The 26,242-nt window shown below is 41.1% G+C and overlaps 2 protein-coding genes across 7 annotated transcripts in view; one reads left to right on the top strand and one right to left on the bottom strand.

Moving 5' to 3' along the window:
- The window catches only part of cry-dash (cryptochrome DASH), an 86,825-nt gene that overhangs the window by 21,930 nt on the left and 38,653 nt on the right, over positions 1–26,242 (top strand). Inside the window, exons 2-4 of the mRNA XM_047023631.1 lie at positions 3,532–3,704; positions 3,815–3,908; positions 4,015–4,145. Of these exons, the coding sequence (XP_046879587.1) occupies positions 3,532–3,704; positions 3,815–3,908; positions 4,015–4,145 (398 nt within the window). The remainder of the gene's footprint in view (positions 1–3,531; positions 3,705–3,814; positions 3,909–4,014; positions 4,146–26,242) is intronic.
- LOC124470004 overlaps positions 1–26,242 on the bottom strand; it is a 121,433-nt gene that overhangs the window by 64,751 nt on the left and 30,440 nt on the right. The gene's annotated exons all lie outside the window — the stretch shown is intronic.

The raw sequence follows: 26,242 nt of genomic DNA, 5'->3' as shown, positions 1-26,242 counted from the left end.
AGGATGTGTGTGCGTCTCGCCAAGCTCGTGCGTGTGTCAGTGGGTTGACCACCTGTTCCTCTTTGCGCTGTATAGCACAGCATTTTCAATATACGACGTGCGGAACAAGGGGTGAAAATGCTGTGCGACACAACGCAAAGCAGGACAGGTGGTCACCCTAGTGTCAAGGGGCAGGATGAGTCTGAGAATTTGGAGCGCGCGCACTGTGGAGCAATTCAATTGAATTCAATCATATATTGACATACCAAGGTGAAATTGTTTATGGTACTAGAGATTGATGTCGTCTTGAACCCTATTAGGTTTGAAAAATAATCAGTCAAAATTATGTTTGATTTATTAACAAAAAAAATATTGAGGCAATTTGTACATTTACATAAATACACTTCTTTCAGCCATTTTGTATTGCATCTCTTATTCCATGTCACCCTATGTAAAGACATGTATTCTACGCATCTGTAACTAATTTCAAGTCGATTGGGTCTATGGTTTATGAGTAGAAGGGTTTTGAAGGTTGTACCAAATTTGGACAGTACAAGAAAATTCATAAGTCTGACAATATGGGTCCCTGAGGCTTTTTTGTTCCCCATGAGAAATAAGGCATGTAGACCAATTTTCAGGCATTTTGGAGTAATGGGGCGCTGGGGAAATCACGTAGACTTTGGGCGTGTTTTATAGCGCCACCTATGGGCGCACATGGGCCACTAGCCATCTGGGAGTAATGAGTGACCTGTTGTATCATTGGGCCAAATTGGGAACAATCGGGTCCAGGACTTTTTGAGCTATTGGGCCATTTAGCAGAGAAATATAACAATAAGAATAATAAGAATACTAACAAAAACAATAGGTTTCCTCCTACCGGAGGAACCCTAAATATACCATTGCTAGGAAAAAACTTCAACACTTGTAGTTTGGAAATACATAATCATTATTAGAAATTTTCAAAAAAGAGGCTGTTACAAATATATGGTAGTACTTTTCCTCAAAAACTTACAGTCAACATGACTGCAACATAACATGAAAACCACTGGACATACTTAGTTATTACAAAGTAAAAAAAGAGTCTGTCTAGTTACAAACATACGTGTACTAGTATTATCACTTTTCCTTAAACAGCTTACAGTCAACATGACAACCACTACCAAATAAAGCATTGCTAGGAAAATACTTCAATGCCTGTAGCTTGGAAATACATAGTTACAAATCTGTCAAATAACAAACATGCCATGACTACTGGTATACGGTACCTCAACAAACTTATAGTAGACACGACTGCCGCGCAGCACAATTGCAGGTGCTGTGATATTTCTAATGACATCATCTCGCAGCACCTCATATTCCGCGTTTTGTGCGGCATAGTCTACAATCCTGAACTTGAGCCAGTACTAGTTACACCTTCAAAGTATCTATTGTACTTGAGTTTGCAAAATATAAAAAAGTAAATGCCCTGGGATTTTTATTTGACGATGAGAGGCTCGTTGTCTATAGGTTGTGACTGTCATGCTGGTGTGCTGAATGGGAACCGTTATGTGAGTGTACAGTAGCTAGAGCTAACATCAGAGCCATAATGAGGCTCTGGCTAACATTTACTAGCTTGCACTGACAACCAGTTGGTAGCTGATGTCATTGGCTAATGTAAACTATTTGCCAGTAGCTAGTTGGCTAAAGAAGGTAGCTAACGTTTTCACATCAGAGTTCAAATTTATCTTCCCTTCCGAAAAAAAATGCATGGAATTTTCACAAATTGTCTCGATTTTCCTCAAAAAAGTTTTGGGGGATTTTTTTTTTGTTTGATACCTCTAAATGTGCTGAAAACTGTCTGTCAGCTGTAAAAAGATCAAGACCAAGGAGGAGGGGGGAGGGGCTACATAATAATTTGCATGAATGTACCAGGGTCCCTGGCCCCAAAAGGTTTGAGAACCCCTGACGTAGGCGACACAGATTCATGGAATTGTAGCACAGTGTCTGTGATGCAGTCGGTGATGCCAGTTTTCATTGGCTTTGGTTCCTACATTTCTCAGATCAGAAATTGTCACAAGTACTTAGTCAACCTTGTAAATAGTTACTTTCACATCATAAAAGCAATTTCGCATTATTTTAAACAAATTGCCAGTGCTCTGGTACATTCATGCAAATTATTATTTAGCCTACAATTGTATGCTATTTCCTACATTATCAGTTGCTTAAGTCATGTTGACCAAAATGCATTATTTTGGTTCTCTGTTAAATTGTCTTACCACCACAAACATCTGAACAATTAGTTCATAACAGAAGACATATGCACAATGGTTGAGCCAATTTTCATAATTGTAGGCATAATTCACCATTCAGCGCTGCCTGTACAGTTAAGGGGTGTTTGCTGTGTTTACATTAACATTTGCATTTTTATCTTTTGTGCTATGCAGTGCTGTAAAATAGTCTTGTATTATCTGTATCACGTCTACATTTACATCATGTTAAAGCATATTTTTTTATAACTTGGAACATAAATGAGATGAATGCCATTGTTTTTTCTACACATTAATTGTTATAGCGGGACAAGTTATCCCTTACTTCTCAGCGAGAAATGGTTGACATGCGCGAGTCTCACGGCAAATGCGTGCGATTTGCGAGCCCTGTGACAAAGTTGCCGCATAGTAACATGATTTGCTACGTTTTAACTGCTACTTTTAGCATAGAGCTATACAGTTTTGAGAACTCTGAAATACTGAGTAGTTAGAGCATACTATTAGTTTTTCCTCCATTGCATGAGTCACTTTTGGTTACATCACAAAGGTCACAACTGTAACTCATTGGTTACATTTGCCAGGTCATTGGCAACTAAGGTCAAAGTTTGGATAAGATCTGAGCACAGCACTCAATAGCAACATTTGTGCCACACCAAGGATAGTCTGCATAGTTGTGCGCCACTTCTCTTTCCATAGGAAAACAAGCACAGCCAGCGCAGAGAAGTGTTAACGGTGATCATGTGTCATTAGCTATAGTCTTGAGCTCGATTTTTAAAACTCCATCCTTAAATACGGGTTGAGAAAAGCGCAAGTATCCTTCCTTCTTAGCTTATATTCGTTAATTTGAAATTATGCAACAAGTGTGCGTTGTCATTGTTGTGTGCATGTCGGGGAATGTCCCTGTACTTACTGTAAGTCACTCTGGATAAGAGTGTCTGCTAAATGTAAATGTGTGCATGACAGAAGTTGCAACCGAGTATAGACACCTTTTCAGTTGGTAAACATTGTGATGATTTTTTGGGGGTGGAGCTTAGGTGGAGGCAAACGGATTCTCCTGACCACTTCAGTAATGCTTGTCTCTGCTGATATCTAGGTCACTCACCAATTGTAGCCCCCAACAACACATCAAGATGGTATTTTAAGCTCCTTATGTAGCTGACTCTGTGCTAGTTTGTCCAGTTTTGCCTCTAGCTAACGCTGTGACGTAATTGTGACGTTGGGTTTAAAAGGGTCTATAGCAGCAGTAATCAAATGTAAATTAATGTAATATTTTATTATCTTAATGTTCTTTCTGCCATGTATCCAGGTCTTCCATTGGGCCCAGAAGAATGCTGAATATATTGTCCCACTCTATTGCTTTGACCCTCGACATTATGGAGAAACTGTCCACTACAACCTTCCCAAAACAGGGCCCTTCCGCCTGCGCTTCATATTAGATAGTGTTAAGGACCTTAGGGCCTCCTTGATCAAGAAAGGCAGGTGAGCAACATTGAAAAGACTGACGTATGAAAAGGAGCCACATACAGTATTCCAACCATTTAATGTATTCGAGCAAAGGTTTTTTCTTTACAACTGTGTGTCCCTGACAGCACCCTCTTTGTGAGATGTGGAAAGCCAGAAGAAGTGGTTGAAGCCTTAATTAGACAATTGGGTTCCGTCAGTGCTGTGGCGTTTCATGAGGAGGTAGGTCAAATTGCATCTTTCTTAGTTTTTAACCATTCTTATCACGTTATTCCAAACCTCACTCATCTCAGGCTCATACTCTCTTATGATCTATCTTGTACTATAGGTAGCACCTGAAGACCAGATAGTGGAGAAGGGAGTGAGAGATATCTGTGCCCAAAGGAATGTCAAAGTGCACGCATGCTGGGGCTCCACACTATACCACAGAGAGGATCTTCCCTTCCACCCCATATCAATGTGAGAGAGGTTCCCTAGAAATTGTCAGGCTGCCTCTCGCTGGACATTGTCTATCAGTACCATTCTTTATATCCTTAAGGTATATTTTCATAGTACATATACAGTTCAGTCAAGACAATCACGTATTAGATTTGAGCATTTATTGTTACATGACATGGACATGTAAATTTAACTTTGCCTCCTCGATGCGACACATACATACATGACATATGAGGCAGGGAGCAATAGAGACATAATCCCCCTGATGATAGACATACAGATAATGGGGGAGAAGGGGATGGTGGAGGGCGGCAGCAGCACTGATCATATAACAAATGGGTTGAGTGTGTACTTGTGTGTGCGTATCCGCACGTTTCTTAAAGACGCCTTATCGGACGTGGCACAATGGATATGCGCTGCTAACATGGGTGTAGTAGGGGGGGCGGAGGAAAGGAAGGTTGAGTAAGACGCCTTACGTCCCCGATAAATGGATGACGCGCCCTGCCCGATTGCCCTACCTGAACTACCTGCGCTTATTGGTGTGAAAAAGTGTTTGCCCCCTTCCAGATTTCTTATTTTTTTGCATGTTTGTCACACTTAAATGTTTCAGATCATCAAACACATTTAAATATAAGACAAAGATAACACAAGTAAACACAAAATGCAGTTTTTAAATGAAAGTTTATATTATTAAGAAGAAAAAAAATCCAAACCTACATTGCCCTGTGTGAAAAAATGTTTGCCCACCCCCTCTGTTATAACATAACTTCTGTGGTTTATCACAGAAGTTCAATTTATCTAGCCACAACCAGGCCTGATTACTACCACACCTGTTCTCAATCAAGAAATCACTTAAATAGGACCTGCTTGACAAAGTGAAGTAGACCAAAAGATCCTCAAAAGCTACATCATGCCGAGATCCAAAGAAATTCAGGGACAAATGAGAAAGAGAGTAATTGAGATATATCAGTCTGGAAAAGGTTATAAATCTATTTCTAAATCTTTGGGACTCCAGCGAACCACTAAGCCATTATACACAAATCGATAGATTTATACATGTTTTAGAGTAGGGCAGCAACAAACGATTATTTTGATAGTCGACTAATCTAACGATTATTCAACTGATTAATTGACTAATTGCCAATAAACAGATCATTTTAGTGAATGCAAACCAAACTATCACTTCACTGCATTAATATTTTCTTTTTTTCCTTATTTGCATTCACATAAGATTTAACACGAGATGCGTTCAAGTTGTACGCCTACTCAGAAGTCGGAATTTCAGAGTGTAATTAAAATGGTTTTGCACTACTGTCCAACATATGTCTGTGGACATGTTGCTATGGTGTTAGGTGTTAGTAGGCCTATATGTGACATAGTATGCGTGAAATACGAGAAGACACATAGCAACACCAGTTGAAAATAACGCACTATCAACGGATATACTGGCTAGTTGTATGTGTCCTCTCGTGCCGGGATGTTGCCCCTTTAAATGCTCAAACATGCATGTTGTGCTCCCATGAAAGACATGTTCCGCCCTCCATGTATGCATGACAAAGCTCTGCTAGTTTGTCTTTGTTTGCACCCCAACATTCTCTCTAAGTACCATGTTGTTTCGTCTTCTAATGGATTACACACGGGAGGGTAGCGTTACAGTCTAGCGCTGCAACGCCGCACTGATCAAATAGTGAATTACAGTTTTTCTCGATTGCAAAAAAAAAAATGTGTCTGTGCCCCGACTAGTAGTTTGATCTCTATATTACCTATTTTAAGGGTTTAGAGACAAACTTTTAAACATCAGGGAAACAACTGTGGATTTATTTCCCACTTTTCTGCTCCCAGCGGCAGAATTAGTGGGCATTCTAGCGTTCTGGTCAAAGCTAGGCTTTGCTCAAGCAGCGAAATGCCGCCGAAGGGGTTAACATTCCGAACAGTGCTTCCAAGCTTTTTCCTCCAACGTACGTTTCCTGTGGAACAAACTGAGACTTTCATTCATCTTCCGTTTCGTGCTTCACAGAGACATGGCTGAGTGAACTGATTTACAGCAAATCGAAAGCGGGTGGTATTTGTTTTACACCAACAGTGGCTGGTGTGGAGATGTGATAATAATTCTGCAGCACTGTTCTCCTGATCTGGAATATTTTTTTATTAAATGCAAACCTTTCTACTCGCCATGCGAGTTCGCGTCAATTATCCTGGTCGGTGTCTACATGCCTCTGAGTCAAGGAGGCACAACATGTGCTCACCGACCAGACACTGAGGGTATCATTTACTTAACATTGCGACCGCAGCTTAATCTGGCGCCTTTGCCCAACCGCAAATAGCGGACGGTGTATTTCCGCATTTTGCGTGGTATTTATCAAACCAGATCCTCGTCGGGCAATCAGTGCCCATTAGTGTTAATAATCGCGCCGTTAAGACGGGAAAATCGCCTGCATGTTACTGCCACCATGGGTGATTCGAGGAAAATAAAAATAAAAGTTCAGCGAACAGGAGCTACACCCACTTTCCCTTATACCCTCCAAGCAGTGGTAATCTGCGTTTTTATTCAAGTGCGCTGCCTTTGTAAATACGGTGTTATGTCTTTACCCGCAATTTCACGACTGAAATGGGCGCAATCCTGTCAGTAAATGAGGCCCTGAGTGTGGAGCGAGCAAATCCTGATTCCTTGGTTATTGTACTAGGCGACTTTAATAAAGGCAATCTCACCCATGATCTCCCCAAAAACAGTCAATTCATTAAATGCCCTACCGGAGAAGGGAATACTTTGGATCACTGCTACACTACAGTCAGTAGAGCCTACCACGCCGTCCCCCGAGCAGCACTGGGACACTCAGACCACGCCATGGTCCACCTGATTCCTGCATACAGGCAGAAAGTAAAGCTCTGTAAACCTGTTGTGAGGACATCAAAACAGTGGACCAGTGAGGCTAAGGAGGATCTCCGGCGTGCTTGGACTGTACTGACTATGTTCACGACTGCTACAGATAGTCTGGATGAACTCAGACGCTGTGACGTCGTACATCAGCTTCTGTGAGGACTGCTGTATTCCAACACGCACTAGGGTGAACTTCAACAATGACGAGCCCTGGTTCTCAGCAAAGCTCAGAAGGTTAAGGTTGGAGAAGGAGCAAGCGTTTAGGAGTGGGGATAGAGACAGATTTAAAGACTCGAAAAACAGGTTTACCAAGGCGGTGAAAGAGGCTAAACGACTGTACTCAGAGAGACTAAAACAACAGTTCTCTGTTAATGACTCTGCTTCTGTCTGGAGAGCGCTCAGGCAGATTAACAACTACAAGCCCAGAGCCCCCCACACCACTAACGACTCTCGCCTGGCCATCGAACTGAACGAGTACTGCTGCAGATTTGAAACACAATTGGACTGTCCTGAACTACACCTTTCCTCCCAAGAGGCCCCCTCACCACCACAAAGATGACTCTCCATTCAGGAGTGTAACGACTAACAGACCATGTGTTACCACCCTAGAGGAAGTCGCAACAGAAAAGAGGGAGGCGACGCAGCTTCCAACAAAAAGCGCGTTTTTTATACAACAAACAATATACTAAGGCAGTGCGGGTCAGTGTTAGTAGTGTTGGAGTGTTGGCGTGAGTTAAATGTGTTGTTTTGTATGCGTGTGGTGTCTGAAAAAGTGTGTCATGTGGTCTGCACTTCTTTTGGCAAATGGAATGGGAGACGTACTCCCGGACCACAACTGCCCGCCAGTGTAGCCCATCTGTCATAAAGTGCCGGCCCCGCCTCCGACTATTTCTGTGGGGAGAATGAACATAAAACAGAACAGAATAAAAAACTGATGACCCCGCGGGCCATCACACCATGACACATGTATGTGTTTTGAATGTAGGTTGGAATTAAGTGTGTGGTCCAGATACCAATCTCCATGAAAGCTTGTTCACTCTTTAGCTGTTAAATCAATTCTACGATTATGTAGTTTACTACAATAAAGTATACAAAACTGACCTCCAGAGGCTACGGTGGCTTGATGCTACAAAGTAGTGACTCAGAGGCTTCAATATTTTCCATTTTGTTTATATTAATCAGCCACATCAATTTAGGACTGTTTTAGTGTCATTGTAACTGAGTGTGTTAAAGATGCATACAAGAAGAAACATTAACCTAACCAGAAATAACAAATATTTGTATTATATCAATGTAAACATGTAGTAATAATGAAATAATTCAATATAGAAACATTTGGATTTAGAAAACACTAAAGGACTTGTAGTGGCTAAAATTCCCTTGTTATCAGTAAGTATTTCTCAACATATTCATTCAATTAACCACTCTTAGACGGAAAGAACGAGTGTGTTTAACAACGGTAGAAAACAGTGTGTTCGCTCCGTCTTTACTGAATACTGAACAATGAAAACAATGCGCGAGCTCACTACGTCATAGCTCACAACTGCACGCTCTCCAAAGCAACTCCTATGTCTTATGCATCTCTGCTTATTCTAAGCGATTCAATGCATGTACACTAAACATATACCAAACTGAAATGCAAAACTATAAAATACAAATAAAGCTGCAAGCAGCAATGAGGTGTCCAAGCCGGTAAAGCAGGTAAAATGAACGAAAAACATTTTGGACATCCTCAGAACCAGGGTTCTGAGTAAATCCAGCTTTTAATCCATCAAAGATTTGCTGAGATACGACCCAACTTCCTGTTTTTTACCCGGCTTTGCCGCAGATTTTGATTGGCTGTACCGATCAAACCGTTTAGAAAATCTGAAATAATTTTGATTGTTTGTGTGAGGATTAGGGATGAGATAATATTTTAACAATTCCGATTCTTTATCAATTTCTGCTTATCAATTTGATTCCTTATTGATCTTCTTATTGATTCTTATTGGGCAAGGGGGGGGGAAAATGGCACAAACGGGTTTATTGTTAGAATACTGCTTCAGCATTCCAAGTATTGTTCTTTGAATCTTTATTCAACTTCTATTTCGTCCGTGACACCCTTCAGCGCCTTCAAATCTTCAGCTATTAAAACCGTTCAACTATCAAAAAATTCAGCAGTTTCAGGCATGACTTTTCAGCTTTCTACCTCTTACGTTTGAATTAATATAAATCAATATTCATAATATTTTTACATGGTTTTCCAATTGATTTTTTTTTCAAATCCTCTCAATCCTCTTAAAACTTTCAAATCCTTCTTCCTCAATATTTTAGCAACAGCCACCATTTAAACTTTAAAATGTTGGCAAAACCCTAAACAGTTTTTTTTTTATTCAGCTTTTTGATATCTATACAACTTTTTTCTATATCACTGATTATATTCCATGAGTTTTTCAAATTGTTTCTGAGATTTAGATGGTTGTGTATGTGGAGAGCCTAGAGTGCTGACTGAAACGCTTAGAGCTTCGAAATCTGTTTCAAAAAGTATTTCTAGTTTGCCAGCATTGCAACAATTTTCGCTCTTCATGCTTAATTTTTGGATCAATAGATGACTTTGGGGGGGACAATTATGACATTTTCTCAAGAGTAATTTCTGAGGGGGACACCAAAATGATTGCTGTAATACAGCCTACATTGTAATATGTTAAATGTATATTAAGGAACCATAATTAATACTCCTGGATAATTTATAGTTAGTAACTGAAGGGGTGTCTCAACTTGTTCAAATGTTGTCACTTGTATGAATGCAGGTGTACAGTATTTACAACCAGCAATACCAAAAAATCCAGTATGTACTGTACACTGTATGGGTGCAGTTTATGTAATTACAATGGTTATGGTGCAGTCTCATCTAAAATAATCTCAATTGAACCATCATAAAGTCGGGGAAAATCGCTAAACCATTTCTCTTGAAGTGTCAACACTTTGTTGGCAAGAGTCTGCTCTTCTATACATTGTGGGTGTGGCTGATATGGTTCTGTGCCACCACTGAGGTCACTAGACAGTACTGTGCCACTGTTTCCTGCTGGCAAAAAGGTTGACCCCCGGTCCTGCCATGGCTGTGACACTGTCATCTGAAGTCTCTCCCTGGCTCTTTCCCTTTCACCACCCTCACTGACTCAGTCTGTCTCCTAGAAAAGACATAAGGTGTTTGCCATCCTCCTAACTACCAGTACCCAATACTACACAATTAATCACAACAATACCATTGCCTCAAACTAATGTTGGTTCAGTCACCAGTTTAAGTAGAGAGTGGGGGCATTGTCCAATTATGTCACTATTTTACAAGTCTAAAGAAGAGAACCCATCATGTTGCCAAACAAGAGACTCAACAAACTTACCCAAGACCCCCTGTCTCTGCCAGTCTGTTCCTGCCTACATGCTGCTCTATTGTCTGTTTGTCATCTGATGCCTCCTCTGCCTAATGGCATCATTATGACACATTCAATTAGCACATTTCACATCATTTTTATGAACATTTTATCAACTAGTCTTTGAGATTAGCCGACTAGGATTCTTTCTTAGCGTTCTGGTGTCCTGAAATGCTCTGATGTCCGTCTTTCTTTGTTCTGCAATTTTTCTACCATGCTGGCCGCACACACAATCTGCAGTTTATTTACAGAAGGAGATTTACATCCGGTGCGCCTAAGAGATGGCTGCTCCGACGAGATCTCCGCAAAAACCCAGCTTTTTGTTTGTCATTTTAGTGTTCGTTACTTGTTTTGTCAATGTTATATTGTCGTTTATTCAGTACGACCGGCAGACACTTCTGGACATTAAATTGTCACTTGGCAAGGATTATTTTACAAACTTTAATTTTTTCGGAGTGCGAGCTCGGACTGCAGCAGGCCCTTTGTTGTTCCGCCACTCTGTTTACCTGCGAGACGGAGGAAGAAGAAACGAGGCCGGCGTGCTGGAGTACTTGTTCGAACTCGGAAACGGTGCTTCAAACCTGCTTTTCCAACCATTTTACTAGCTAACGTTCAGTCCATTGACAACAAAATGGATGAACTTAACGCTTGTGTCAAATTCCAATGGGACATCAGGAACTGCTGTGTACTGGCGTTCGTAGAGACCTGGCTGTCTCCAGAGACCTCCGACACAGCGGTTACACCGTTGGGATTCACCATATACCGCCAGGACAACAGCGGATTAGGGAAGTGCAGGGGCGGAGGGGTCTGTGTTATGGTTAACTCTCTCTGGGCTACGGATGTAGCGGTACTAGCATCTCACTGCTCTCCGGTCCTTGAGCTAATAACTGAAAAAATCTGACCCTTCCATCTACCTCGGGAATTCACAGCGGTCGTCATGAGTGCAGTCTACATCCCCCCCCAGGTAGACAAGGCCGCTGCTTTCGATGAACTGTATGGGATTATCAATGGTCTGGAAAACGTGCACCCAGAGGCAGCCTTAATTGTTCAGCGTTTCCCACACATAGACTAATTAGTGGCGGTGCGCCACAGAATCAACACCGGCCGCCACATATTGCGTTCCCTAATTTTTTTAAATCGCTATTTAGGTTAAAACACACAGCGTATTCGTTCAGCTGCATTTTCTTTCCCCTGCTCTCCCTCCGTCTCTCTGTCACTCATGCGTCTTTCTCCCATATGCAGTCACAACGTCAACACACGTTAGCAACAATGCATACATATGCCGTTCTAGTAAGACCGACAGCTATATCAGCGAGCCTTCAGCATTAGTGCCGTAGCTAAAAGTCGAGGAAAGTTGAGGCTACTTTTCGCTAGGTACCTTACTCGAAGGTTCCCCTTCGTTCTTTTGGTGAGAAGTCTCAGGAGCTAGCTACTTACCCGGCGTCATGGAGCCGACCAGTTAAATATTTGTTTAGCACTAGCGTTGCTACATGCATAATGCAGAAATTATATGTTAGTTGTTGTTAATTTTGTGAAGGTGTGAATCATTTTGGATTAATATTTAATATAACAAATTATTAACAAATTAACTGTGTAACGAATTATTAACGAAGGAATTATTACGACCCCCCCCCCCCCTCCCCGCCACAACTAGATTTCTAATCTGTGGGAAACACTGTTGTTGTTGGTGATTTCAACAGAGCTAACATGAATATAGTCCTGCCCAAGTACTATCAGCACATTGACTTCTTGACACGTGGAGACCAGATCCTTGACCATTGTTATACAGCATTCAAGGGCAGTTACAAACCCCTCCCCCGCCCCTGCTTTTGGGAAGGCTGATCACACCTCCATTCTTCTCCTCCCCGCACATGAACAAAAGCTTAAAGAGGTCAGACCGGTTGAGAGGTCAGTTCACCTATTGAGTGACGAGTGTGTGGCGACCCTCCAGGACTGCTTTGACACCACCGACTGGCTGATGTTCAAGGAGGCAGCAGATGGGGACATTAACGAATACTCAGACACTGTTTCCAGCTACATCCAGCACTGCATTGATGACGTTGTCCCCAAGAAGGTTGTCCGGTCTTTCCCAAATCAGAAGCCCTGGGTTGAGCTCGGGCCAAGCTGAGCAGAAGCCTCGGGCCAAGCTGAGAGCCCGCACTGCCGCCTTTAACTCTGGGGACCCTGATGAGTACAGAAAGGCCAGATACGACCTTCTGAAGGCCATCAAAGCAGCGAAAAGGGCTTACAGGACCAAGGTGGAGTCCAGCTACCATGGCTCTGACCCCAGGCACATGTGGAGTGGACTTAAAGCCATTACTGACTACAAAGGGAGAGGCTACAACGAGACCCAGTCCTCTGTCCTACTGCCAGACGAGCTGAACTCCTTCTACGCTCGCTTTGAGAGGGACAGTGACCCCCCCTGCAGTGGAGCTACCTGAAGGCCAATCCAGTGGTGTGCCTACACTAACTGTAGCCGAGGTGAGGCTGTGCTTTAAGAAGATCAACGCTCGCAAGGCACCTGGCCCAGACAGCATATCAGGTAGGGCCCTCAGGGGCTGAGCTGACCAGCTGGCAGGGGTCTTCAGTGACATCTTTAACCTCTCCCTTAACCTGCCTGTACTCCCCACCTGCTTCAAGAGGACCACCATTATCCCTGTGCCCAAGAACACCAAGGTCAATGTCTGAATCGCCCGATAGCACTGACCTCTGTCATCATGAAGTGCTTCGAGCGGCTAGTCAAATCATTAATCTGCTCCTCGCTGCCCCCCACACTGGACCCTATGCAGTTTGCATACCGGTCCAACAGGTCTACAGACGATGCCATCGCTCTGACTATGCACACCGCTCTCTCCCACCTGGACAAGGGGAATACATATGTGAGGATGCTGTTCATTGACTACAGCTCTGCATTCAACACCATTATCCCCTCCAGACTGGTCTCCAAGCTTGTGGACCTGGGACTAAGCACCTCCCTCTGCAAGTGGATCTTCCACTTCCTGACGGGGAGGCCACAGGTGGTGAGAATCGGTGACCGCACCTCATCCGTACTGATCACTAACACAGGCACCCCCCAGGGCTGTGTGCTCAGCCCTCTCCTGTTCTCCTTGTTCACTCACGACTCTGTGTCAACGCACAGCTCCAACCTCCTTGTTAAGTTTGCTGATGACACAACCATCGTGGGCCTCATCTCTGACAGTGACGAGTCAGCCTACAGAGAGGAGGTTGACACCCTGACATCATGGTGTCAGGACAATAACCTCTCTCTTAACATCAGCAAGACCAATGATGATGATTGTGATGATGATTGTGGACTATAGGAGGCAGCAGGAGGAGGAGCATGCACCCCTACTCATCAATGGATCGGAAGTGGAGAAGGTCAGCTGCTTCAAGTTCCTCGGGGTGAACATCAGCAATGATCTCACCTGGTCTGTTCACACGGACAAGGTAGTCAAAGCGGCCCGTAAGCGCCTCTTCTTCCTGAGGAGACTAAAGAAGTTTGGTATGGACTCAGTCATTCTCACTAACTTTTACAGATGCACGATCGAGAGCATTCTGACTGGTTGTATTACAGTGTGGTATGGGAGCTGCACAGACAGGGACCGCAAAGCCCTACGAAGTGTGGTCCGTTCTGCAGAGTTCATCCTCGGCAGGAAGCTCCCAGCCCTACAGGACACCTACCACACACGTTGCCTAAGGAAAGCCGGCAGGATTCTAAGAGACTGTTCCCACCCATCCTTCAGTCTCATTACCCCGTTGTCTTCTGGCAGGCATTACCGCAGCATCCGGTCGCGCACACGCAGACTGGTCAACAGTTTTTACCCAAGGGCCATCAGGTTTCTGAATGGACACTGATATGGACATTGATTTACTGCACACTCAGTAACATTGCACTACTGTACCTCACTGTACCCCGCCACCAGGCTCCTGTATGGTCATTGACTTAGTCACTGATCTGCAAATTTGCACTATTGTACTGTACTCCACTTAGGTTAGAATAGGTTATAGGGTTGAAACAGGTTTTATGTGCATTTACGGTTAGTATAGTGTACTATTTATTGTTATCTGTAATTTAGGAAGTTTTAGTATTAGGGTTAGTATAGTTGATTATTTATTGCTATGTGTTTATTTGGGAAGTTTCACTTATTTAAGCTCAGCATAGATGTAAATTGTGTTCCGTGTACTTATATGTTTTGTTATGCCAGGTGCTTGCGTTGTCTTGTCTTAAGAATTTCAGTACCCAGTCTAACCTTGTGTTGTTCTGTGTACCTGACAAATAAAAGACTTGACTTGACATGGGCTTCTATCATTCATTACCATTCTTCTAGAATAGGCTTCGATCTACCAGGTAGCAAGACAGTTAGGAAAGGTGAAACGGATTGCATTGACAAAGATTGACAGCTGTATGAGTTAACCCTTTACACAACGCAAACTGCAACCTTTTGTCATATTAATATAATTCATGTTTTGGTTTTATATTGGCTGGCTTCCCAGAATAGCTGAATTTGCAGAGCTAGCGAGCCCCAATTCCGTTTGTGTGGTATTTGCCATCATCTTTGCTATCGCCAGTTTACTCCAGATCGGCACCGGTGCTTCAAAGTGCCTAGAGACGATTTAGCTTTTGCAACGAGACCATTTAAGATAATTATGACAATGGTAGAATATAGTATAGTTCTGTTCAGTATCGCTAACCAACGCAAATGGATTTCGAAGAACTACAATATCCGTGCTGATCTTGGATTAAATTGACAATAGCAAAGTTTCCATCTTTTGATGACGCCAAATGGAATAGGTGCTAGCTAATGTTTGCTCCATCGGTTTGTTTTCTAGCTATGCAAATGCAGATAGCTTAGTGTGTGTGAACCCTGCCAACATAGTGAAATCGCTGTGGTGCGATTATCTGGATTAATTTCACGTTTCAGATAGTAGACACTCAAGTCACCTTGTCAAGGAACGCAACTACTGCATTGCTAGCTTCTCTCTGACTATAATTCAAACAGCTGGTGATGTTACTTCGCTAGTTAGCTGACAAAGTGACCAATGCAGGGAAAATTGTGAAAGTTATTAATGTTTTATTTTATTAAGTGGTAGAAATAAATTGTCAAACCAATCCTTTCTTACAACTACTTACATTTACATTTATGCATTTAGCAGACGCTTTTATACAAAGCGACTTCCAAGAGAGAGCTTTACAAAAGAGCATAGGTCACTGTACTCATCATAACAAGGAGGTAGTCCCAAACATTGCAAGCAGCCAAAACATGAAGCATACATTGTGAAAAAACTAAACAAGTGCCAAAAGGGAAGACCCATAAGAGCATGCAGTTATACAAGTTACAAATTAAAACAACATGAACCACAAAGTGCAGGACTGTACCTGTGGAAGAACAATCAACAGTCAAATATTTCACAGCGAGTACAAGACTTAACTTCGTTATAACTAACCTACAAGAGCAACAAGTCACTCAATAAGAGTCATTGTGATCCTACTTACTGGACATCAGCCACCAACGACACAAACGGATACTGTCCGATTTTCACACATGCACCTGAATCACTGCTGAGGGCTGGGGCTGTGGATCAAACCATTGTGGGACCAAGCGCGGGGTTTGCGATCATTTAAAACTTTAAAAAGTGCCATTGTGTCCATAAGCAGCAAAGCGCTTTCATTGCATGTTATTAATGTTATTGAAATTAAATAGTTATGTTTACTATGATTTATTGGGGGGGACAAATCAAATTTTTCCCAGGATTGGGGGGGGTCGTGTCCCCCCTATCCCCCCCGGGATTTCCGCCCATGGGTCGTAGACAGTTGTCTGTGGTATCCAACAGACTTTTAAAAAAAAACTGAGCCCCACGAAAGCAAGACAAAGTCCAACTCTTACCCCATAGAGACCAATGCAAATCTGGTGACAGATTCGTCAGAGAAAGCAGAAGAAACACTTTTTTGAAACTGCCGGTAGAGTAGTATTTCTGTTTCTATAATTTCAGCTACTAAAACGAATATTCTACTCCTTCTACTACTACAGTTTAACAGTTCAGCTTTCAGCTTCTCCCGCATTGTATTTCAGCTCTTAGCATTGTTAGATGATGCAGTTCAGCTTCCACACTGCCTCTTTTGTGTGACTCACATTTTTTTTAAATTCATTTCAGCTTGCGGGTATATTCTCATTTCTGTATTTTCAGCAATTTTTTCAAATTAATTTCAGCATTCCAACGCATTTTCTGCAGGAAATGCACATTCTAGTTTACTTTTTTTTTTCTATAATTTTCTATGATGCTGCACACCATATACAGTATGTATACACATTTACATTTTTCCGTTGCTCTTCTTCTACATTTCTAATAGCTACACTAGCTTAGAAAAGAATTATAGAATCTTCAATTTTCAGCCGAGGTCAAATCATATAATATGACAGTGTCGAACATCAGCCATTCTGTTAAACAATTAAAATGCTAAGTTTAATAATGGAATAAAAATCGATATGCTCAGTTTAATAATGGGTTAACATGACAACGCGAACGTTTGCTGATAACACACGCCCTCCGATAATTAACGTGAAGTGATCAATAATGGGAGACGAATGCCGGACCTAAAATGTATGCTTCAAACGACGGGATAGAAGATAACTTGATCGACTATACACAATAAAGGCCAATTGCTTCACACAGTGACAAGTGGTTGTGATCACTTTTGAGGAGTTTAGCTCTACCTTTGATAGTTACAGATGAAGCGCAAACGTTAGCTGCGCTGCATCGAACACATGACATTCCAGTAACTTCATTCCATGCTGTGTGTTCAAATATTTCTTCATATTTGTTGTATTTCCTCCCTTTGACGAAATAGACTTTTTACACGCGTTGCAAGTGGCGTTGTTGTCATTTTGTCGTGTGAATACAACCAAACTTTAGAACGCTTCTACCTAGTTGCCATGTTTGCTGCAGTCTGAATAAACTATAAAAGTTTGCGCATGCGCAACGCCACAAAGAACTGTTCTAAACAAGAACCGGTTCTCGATACCCATCCCTAGTGAGGATTGCCATGACTATATACAGCTAGACTACAGGTAGCTAGCGACTGCGTTGTACCTGGCTTCCTTTGCAATGGCTTACAGTCGCTAAACAGAAAACCAGTGACATGGCAGGCTCGTTGGCTTTGAACCTCTTACGTTGCCCTTGCCAGGACACCAATTTATCCTAGTGAGCTATTCTCAGTGCTGGAAATTACTGTATTCAGTTACTGTGTAAAAATATAAGCAGTTTTTCAACTGGCAAGCGGTTGTCAGATTTAGCCCAAGTTTAAACAGCTGTAATTCAGTCCTATTTTGACGTCAAGGTGATTGTGGTCTGAAGATAATCTGTGCCAAATTTGGTGAATATTAGATACATTTTAGGAAAAAACGTTTTATAAAATGTAAAATGGCAGCCGCATCATTTCATCTGGTATCACAAGTTATCATGTGTCAGACATGGGATCGCCCCCTAGCGGTTAGATGACACAACCTTTTGTAGTCCTCTTCGGAAAAGGGTCCCGAACACCTGTACCAAGTTTGATGTCAATTCAGCAAATATTTCCTGAGATATGATATCACTTCCTGTTTTGGTGGCTTTATCGCCGACTTTGATCAGCTTAACCGGAAAAACTGTTTCAAAAACCATGCAAAAAGGTTTGTGAGGCTTGATCTGAAGATAATTGGGGCCACATTTTTGCTTATTGCAGCGCCACCTAGAGGTGAAATGGCATGACCTTTTGGACCTCTTTAGAAAGGGTCCCTAGTCCTTATACAAAGTTTGGTGTCAATCCAGTAAAGAGGTGCTGAGATATGACCTCACTTCTTTTATGGTGGCTTGGTTGATAACTGTGATTGGCTGTTCCAGTTAAAAGGTTTAGAAAATCAAAAAAACATGTGATGTATATTGTGATCACTGTTTTAATGAACAGATAGACAAGATGAGGTACAAGACTAAGTCGAGTCAAACATTGACCATTGATGTTGACTTTGTTGCAAAACTGTTTAGGCACACCAACAGTAGGAAGAGCCCAGGCCCTGATAAGATCTGTGGCAAAGTAAAGACTTGTGCTGATCAGCTCTGCAATGTTTTTCAGGTTATTTTTATGAAATCTCTGGAGTCACAAAAGATTAAACAAATCGGGAAACACTCAATTATTGTCCCTGTCGCTAAGTGTACGAAACCAAAGTCCTTAAATGATTTTAGACCGGTAGCACTTACATCTTTACTTATGAAGGTTTTAGAGAAAATGGTAGGATGGGCTGTTAGGCAGCAGATCCAGGGTTCTCTGGATCCTCTGCAGTTTGCTTATAGAGCTGGTAGTGTTGAAACATAAGTTCTGTATGTCTTTAGTCAATTTCTCAAGATGTATAAACAGCACTGGAACTCAGCAGGATTGATGCAAAGTGTTTTATTGGTTCTCAGGTAACAAAGATTGCCAATAGAACGTGAGCGTGATCCCGGGATCAGACTGAAGTTTTCTCTGGACAATTTTACTTCGTCTTCTCCCCATTGTATGTTAATATGGTACGATATTTGTTGGTTTCGTAGACATTAGGTAATCTTACCAAGCGGGTCCCTTGTCTCAGGGGATTCAAAACAGGTACTTTTCCTACATAGACACTGCTTGAAATTAGTCTTTTTCTGACCTTGAACAGCCAGCTGCATTAGGTTTCTGGGCGTAAGGCCACAAATATGTCTCATGAGTTACAGCTATGCATCCTGGTCCTTTATGAAAGCATACACATGCTCCTCTCCCCCATTCATCCTTTAATTATTGAAACCTTATATTTTGGGTGATATCTTATATATATAAGATAATGGTGATATATATCTTATATCACCATTGTCTAGGGATAACAATAATCAGCCAACAGCTTTGCATCTGGTTTCCAATAATATAGCATGTACTACAAAGGTGATCACAAGTTTCATTGAATCCATAATCATTACATCTTCATAATTACAACAGTATGGTGTTTTTTCCACAACAGTAGGGGTGTTGAGGTTGCCTCTCTGATGCTGCTTAACAGCTTGTATCATCACCTTGAGGGCCCACTAACTCATGCCAGACTTCTGTTCATTGATTTTTCTTATGCTTTTAACACTATTCAACCACACTTGCTGGCAGAGAAACTTATTTCTGACTTCCATCTGGATATGAATATCATTGGATGGATCTTAGACTTTATGACAGAAAGATCACAGTGTGTTAGCGTTAATGGCGTCCTTTCAGACAAGCTCCATTCATCCACTGGCTCACCCCAAGGTTGTGTACTCTCTCCCCTTCTTTATATTCTGTACACAAATAGTTGCCAGAGTAAGTTTGAGAATAGACACATCATAAAGTTTGCAGATGACACGGTCATAGTCAGCTTGCTGAAGGGAGGAGATATGGATCATGGGCTGGTTGTCAATGACTTTGTGTCATGGTGTAAGGAGTTTCACCTTGAACTGAATTTGTCAAAGACCAAGGATATGATTATCGACTTCAGGAGGTCGGTGCCCATCCCCCAATTTACAACTATTGAGGTGATTGAGATTGATTTGGTTGAGAGTTATAAATATCTGGGTACGGTGTTTGATAACAGGCTGTGCCTTCAGAACAACACAGATGCCATTTCAAAAAAGGTACAGCAACGTCTCTATTTCTTAAGAAAAATGAACTATTTTAAGTGTGCACCAAAATGATGACGCTGTTTTATAGAACTTTTATTGGGTGTCTCTTGCCTTCGGAAAGGGCACAACCATTGTAATCTCACATATATATTATTATTGTGAGAATGCTGTTAAGCATGTTCCTCCTTCAGGAGATGATGGCTATGACTTCTGGTATTTCTCACTTTTATACTTTTTAAATAATTAAGGTTTTTGTGCAAATTATTGTCCCATTAAAAGTATGGTAAATCCTTTCAAATCATTAAAAAGCTTCCTCCTCTTTCAAACTTAACTGCTTCAGCATACTTTCAGCTAGAGACACCATTCAAACTTTAAAATGTTCACAAGACATTCAGCTATTCCCAAATGATTCAGCTTTTTCAAATATATTTAGCCAATTTTGAATTGTGACAGTTTGAAATACATGAAAAATGTAGCTTCTTGATTTTTATGATTGAGCAGCACTCTGCTGGCTGCTCTTTTTCTGATATTCAACTAAATTGTCAAACAAATTCCTCTGACGTTCATATAGTTTAACTTACAGAAACAAGTTATACCTTAAAATGTAGTAAAACTTGTCCTCTTTCAGCCAATGTAACTACTAAAGAGCTCACATTTACAGATATTCAGCCATGAGCCTTGAAGCGAGAGCAGCCTTCAGCCAAATTCTCTCACTAACTTCAATGGAGAGGTGGGTAAAATTCGTCAGAGGATTTAGAAAGTAGACGTGTTTTTAAACTGCCGGTAGAGTCGTATTTTTGACCGCACAGACATATAAAGGACATGTTTGGTTTCGGAAGAGTCTTGGGTCTCGGAAAATATCCTCATTTCTTGGATTGGACGTATAGTTTTTTGTCTAGGTTAACTTGTTTGAGGTGTGGATTCTAACTTCATTTCTTTTATTCTCTGTCCTCAGCGCTTCAGCAATTATAGCTGCACCATCACCGTGGCTTCCACACTGCCTCTTTTGTGTGATTTTTTAAATGTATTTCAGCTTTCGGGTTTTTTTCTCATTTCTGTATTTTCAGCAATAAAAAAACGTTCAGCTCCTTCAGGAGATGTGTGATATTTCTCACTTTTATACTTTTAAAAATATTAAGTTTTTTGTGCGTATTATTCTCCCTTTAAAAGTAATGGTTAATCCTTTCAAATCAATAAAAAAGATTCTTCCTCTTTCGAACTTAACTACTTCAGCATACTTTCAGCTGGAGACACCATTCAACCTTTAAAATGTTCACAAGACATTCAGCTTATAACTTTCTACTAAATGTTCACCATTTTCAGCTTTTTAAGCATGGTCAGCTATCCTCATTCAGGTTTTCAGCATTCTCACTGCTGTTTCACAGGAACAGCCTTTTCTAGTTAATATTATTTCTTTTTGCCCCCCTTAAACTTTGTTAATATTTGGACTACATAGACAACCTAGGTGTCAAACGTTTCGTCTTGGTAGCCATTGAGTTGCTCGTATTGGGATTTACGTTCCGTAGCACGGTTTAAGTAGATATTACGTTTTTGTGGCGAAAAGTGAAGCTAACGGTGGCTAACTTGCTAGCCACAGTCACTGACGCCACTAACGTCACCAACGTCACAAAAACTCGCGTGACTATCTCTAGTAGAACATTAGTTTAGCAGCTCGTTAACTTCTGGGAGATGGCTAGGCTAACTGGTTTATTGCAAGGCAGCTGCAGAAACGCCACAAGCAAAGAGGCCTGGGTGATAACTATTCGCTCGTTTTACTTTGTGATATGACACACAATTGTAATGTGTATGGTACAATATAAGCTAATATTATTAAGGAAGTACATGTACTTTCGGAAACAGTAGTTACTATTTCACTGAAGCATTAGCATCATGACATTAGCCTCTGTTGCCAGGGCAACACATGCATCTGTTTTCAATCGTTAAAATAAACATTCCTCACAAATACATTTTCGTTGTAGGATTTATTATGACATTAGATTACAAGTAAACGATGTGTGGGTGAAATGATCATTACCTGTGGTTTCAAAACCAGTGTAGCTCACTGCAACGCTGTAGCCTAGTCTAGTAGCTAACAAAAACATCTCTACCCTTACTTAAATCAAATGTCTTTCAATAGGTGAAACTATCTGACTAGTGACTTCTAACCTAAACTCCATTGCCACAGCCTAAACTTGTCAATCTGTTCATGAAAATAATGCATTTCAGCCTAAACCGTACAACGGAAGTAATGTTAAATCGAATTCAACCAACGCAATCGCTACCAAGAGTCTAGTAGTAGTAGTAGCCTACAAAATACCGGGGCAGCTTCGCCACACAGCAGGGCTATATCGCATTTGCCTTGTTACTGACAATGATCGCTACCACTGACATTTTTATGAATTAGTGATTTTCCCCTAAATAAATGTCAAGCTTATTTACGTTTTTGGGGCATATTTTCAGTTAGCCTATGGTACTATTTGAATTGCGATTCCATCTGAAAAAGCTACTGCTGGTAACGTCGTTGTTAAAATAAGCTTCAAAGGGGGTTGTTTATTGTTGAATGAATGCAATATGAGTGAGCCAAATGCCTGAAAAAATCACGAGAAGGGAAAAACTTACAATGACGTTTAAGTCATAGAGATTAGGTCAATTTTTACACCGGTCTGCCAAATGTATTCGTTTGATTCAGCTATGAGGTTGCTGATCACCATTCCCTCTTGCAGCGGAAATGAGAAGACAACAATTTCTTTCTACTCTTCACTCTTACGGTGCGTGTCCAGTACAGTGGAGCGGAGCGTCGGCTTCCAATTCATTTTCAACAAAACCGGGCGTTGACGTTTGCGTACGTTCCCACAATGCCCTACACCAGTGTTTCCCAAACTTTTTTCTGGGGACCCATATTTTAAAAGTCATAAGTCAATAAGTCAGACATTATTCGTAAATCACAAAATTAAGGTGGATTTGACCATTATTGAACAATAATAAGGATATTCTATTGTTATTTTATTGTTATTTCAGAACTTGTAGGCCTACTGCAATTGTTAATAAGCTATCTCAGACTGACTTACTCACTTCTCGCTGAATAATTGAACCAGCAATATTTAAAGAAGTTATCCAAGCGCCTAATAAGCATAGAAATACTGGCCCTACTGAGGACAGGATATTCTGACGAAATGCTCATCCAGAATGACGATAAGGTCACAGATCCATAGGGTCAGTGGCGATCGCAGCTGAGCTGCAACAACTCGGTTTCTTCTGTAGGACTCGGCGTCAACTCAAGCAAAGTATCAGGACTCTCAAATTCGAAGGGATTTTGCATCCTACTTTTATCATTCAGAATGGCATACCTCTCTGTTGGAAAATAGCGATCAAAGTTCTCAATAAGCGCAACGACATGAGTTTGAATAAGCGCAGACGGCTGCTGGTCTTTCAAATTGGGGAAGCTCATTTTCGGCCTAAATCATATACATTTTATATAAATGTTCTAGTTCACTGGCTAGTTCACCCCTACGACACTAGCCTAGCCTACTGTAGATTTACATTAATTCATTTAGCAGACGCTTTTATCCAAAGCGACTTCCAAGAGAGAGCTTTACAAAGTGCATAGCTTACTGATAATAACAACGAGATTGACTGAACTTGAATAGCTTTGGTGACTTTTTATAGTAAAAAATTACTGTCAATCAAAAGGAGATGCAATCTTTCGACAGACCCTCCAATCATCACGCGGAAGCCCAGCGTACAGGCCAGCCCACTCCTCCATTCACCCCCAGAGACGCTGAGCGTCCATGGGCGGGACATAATCGCAGTTTCGAAGTTTCACTGAAAAAAACTGTCCAAAACTGCCCCATTGAAGTCCATGGAAGCTGAGCTTCAACATGGAAATGGACTGTGGCGCTACGGGAATGAAGGAGAAGGAAATCAGTCAGTCAACCTGTTAATATATGTAGCTGATTCTGAATGAACTCGTCTTTGATATGAACGTGTTCTAACGCATTTAAAATGTTAACACAATAGTAAATATTTGACCATTAATTTGTTTAAGAAATCGCCACTGGCAGAGATGCAGATCGTGACAAGGCGACCCCCCAAAAAATCTCTTGCGACCCACCTGAGGGTCGCGACCCAGTCTTTGGGAAACATTGCCCTACACGAGCGTCAACGCCCGGTTTCATTGAAAATGAATTGGAAGCCGACGCTGTAGTGGACATGCACCGTTAGTAGGCTATTTTGAGTTGTAAATGAGCAGAAAAAAATATGCTTTTAAATATATGTAATTTTTGTAAATAAGTAGGCTATGCATTTTTATATAAAATTGTTATGATGATATTCTGTCGGATGATGGTCCAAGGAACGACACAATGAAAAAGAGGTGACTTTGTTTATTAATCGAGCTGCTCGGATCAGGTCACCACGACAGGCAAAGTGGTTGGCATGACTGACAAATATTTCTCTCAGATTAACATTATATGCACGAGCTGGACCATACAAATATAGTAACCACCAAAACATATCCTTAAACGGTAGACATTCCACAACTTAAGGCATAGGAAGAACAACACACAGGTGGTGCAGTCATCACTCATCGTTTATACTATTTTCTGCATGTTGCTCTGTCCAAAGGTTAAAGTGCACATTCTCCTATCTATATGTGTATTGTCCGAGACCTGCTGCGTGACCTCTTGACCACAGCAAGAGACAACCTCACACATGTATAGAAAACCCGCGTATCAAAAATATACAGAAATATCAGTTGTAAAATGTAATTCAAATACGGACCCCTGCAACCAACGCAAGCAAGCACACCCTACAATTTCCCCAGAAATTGTACCCTCTCTAGTTGAATCAGTTTTGACATTTTGTGTGGTGGTATGGTTTGGTAATCCCCTAGTGGGATCAAAATTGACTTGACTTGAGGCTTGGTCTGAAGAAGATCTGTGACAAATTTTGTGAAGATTGGACAAACTTTATAGGAGGGGTAGCGAAAAAAATTCATATTCATTCAATCAAAACGGCGGCCACATCATGTCGGGCCACAACAATTTGCTGTAACTAACAAACGATTTTGAAAATCAAAAATCCATATGATAACTTTTGTGAGGCTTGGTCTGATGATCATCTGTGGCAATTTTGAATAAGATTAGACAAAAATCGTGAGTAGTTACAAAAAAATGCTTTTTCTTAACATTCAAAATGGCGGAGAATCTATATAACTGGGTATGGTGTCATGTTGGACTCGTCTTGATCCAGGGAATACAACGATACCTAATTTTCGAAAATGACACGTGGTTCAAAACTAACGTGTGTAAACACACCTTCAACTTTGACCCATTGGTGGCACTAGAGGGTTTGAAATGGAGACATGAAACTTGGTGAAATTGATGAGGGGACTGGCCCCAAAGAGTGTGCCAAATTTCACAACTTCTGACAATACGGTTCTAGGGGCTGCCATAGACTCCCATGGCAGAAAAATATGTATAACTAGAGAGGGTACAATTTCTGGGGAAATTGTAAGGTGTGCTTGCTTGCGTTGGTTGCAGGGGTCCGTATTTAAATTAAATTTTACAACTGATATTTCTGTAAATGTTATATTAAAATGCATAGCTTACTTATTATTTATAAAGATTAGATAGATTTAAAAGCATTTTTTTCTGCTCATTTACAACTCAAAATACTAAGAGTGAAGAGTATAATGAAATAGTTGTCTTCTCATTTCCCCTGCAAGAGGGAATAGTGATCAGCAACCTCATAGTTGAATCAAAACGAATACATTTGGCAGACAGGTGTAAAAATTGACCTAATCTCTATGACTTAAAAGTTATTGTAAGTTTTTCCCTTCTCGTGATATTTTCAGGCATTTAGCCTACTCATATTGCATTCATTCATTAATAAAGAACCACCTTTGAAGCTTATTTTAACAACGACGTTACCAGCAGCTATCTCAGATGGAATCGCGATTCAAATAGGCTAACTGAAAACATGCCCCCAAAAATGTAAATAAGATTTTAATGAATAAGCCATATAAATAAGCCATTTATTTAGGGGAAAATCACTCATTCATAAAGATGTCAGTGGTAGCGATCATTGTCAGTAACAAGGCAAAATGCGATATAGCCCTGCTGTGTGGAAAATCTGCCCCGGTAAATTGTAGGCTACTACTACTACTACTAGACTGTCTTGGTATTAATTGCGTTGGTTGA

This window comes from Hypomesus transpacificus, chromosome 8 (assembly GCF_021917145.1).
Source record: "Hypomesus transpacificus isolate Combined female chromosome 8, fHypTra1, whole genome shotgun sequence".
Taxonomy (NCBI): Eukaryota; Metazoa; Chordata; class Actinopteri; order Osmeriformes; family Osmeridae; genus Hypomesus; species Hypomesus transpacificus.
The sequence above is the reverse complement of the archived record's forward strand: the minus strand, read 5'-3'. Positions and strand labels throughout refer to the sequence as shown.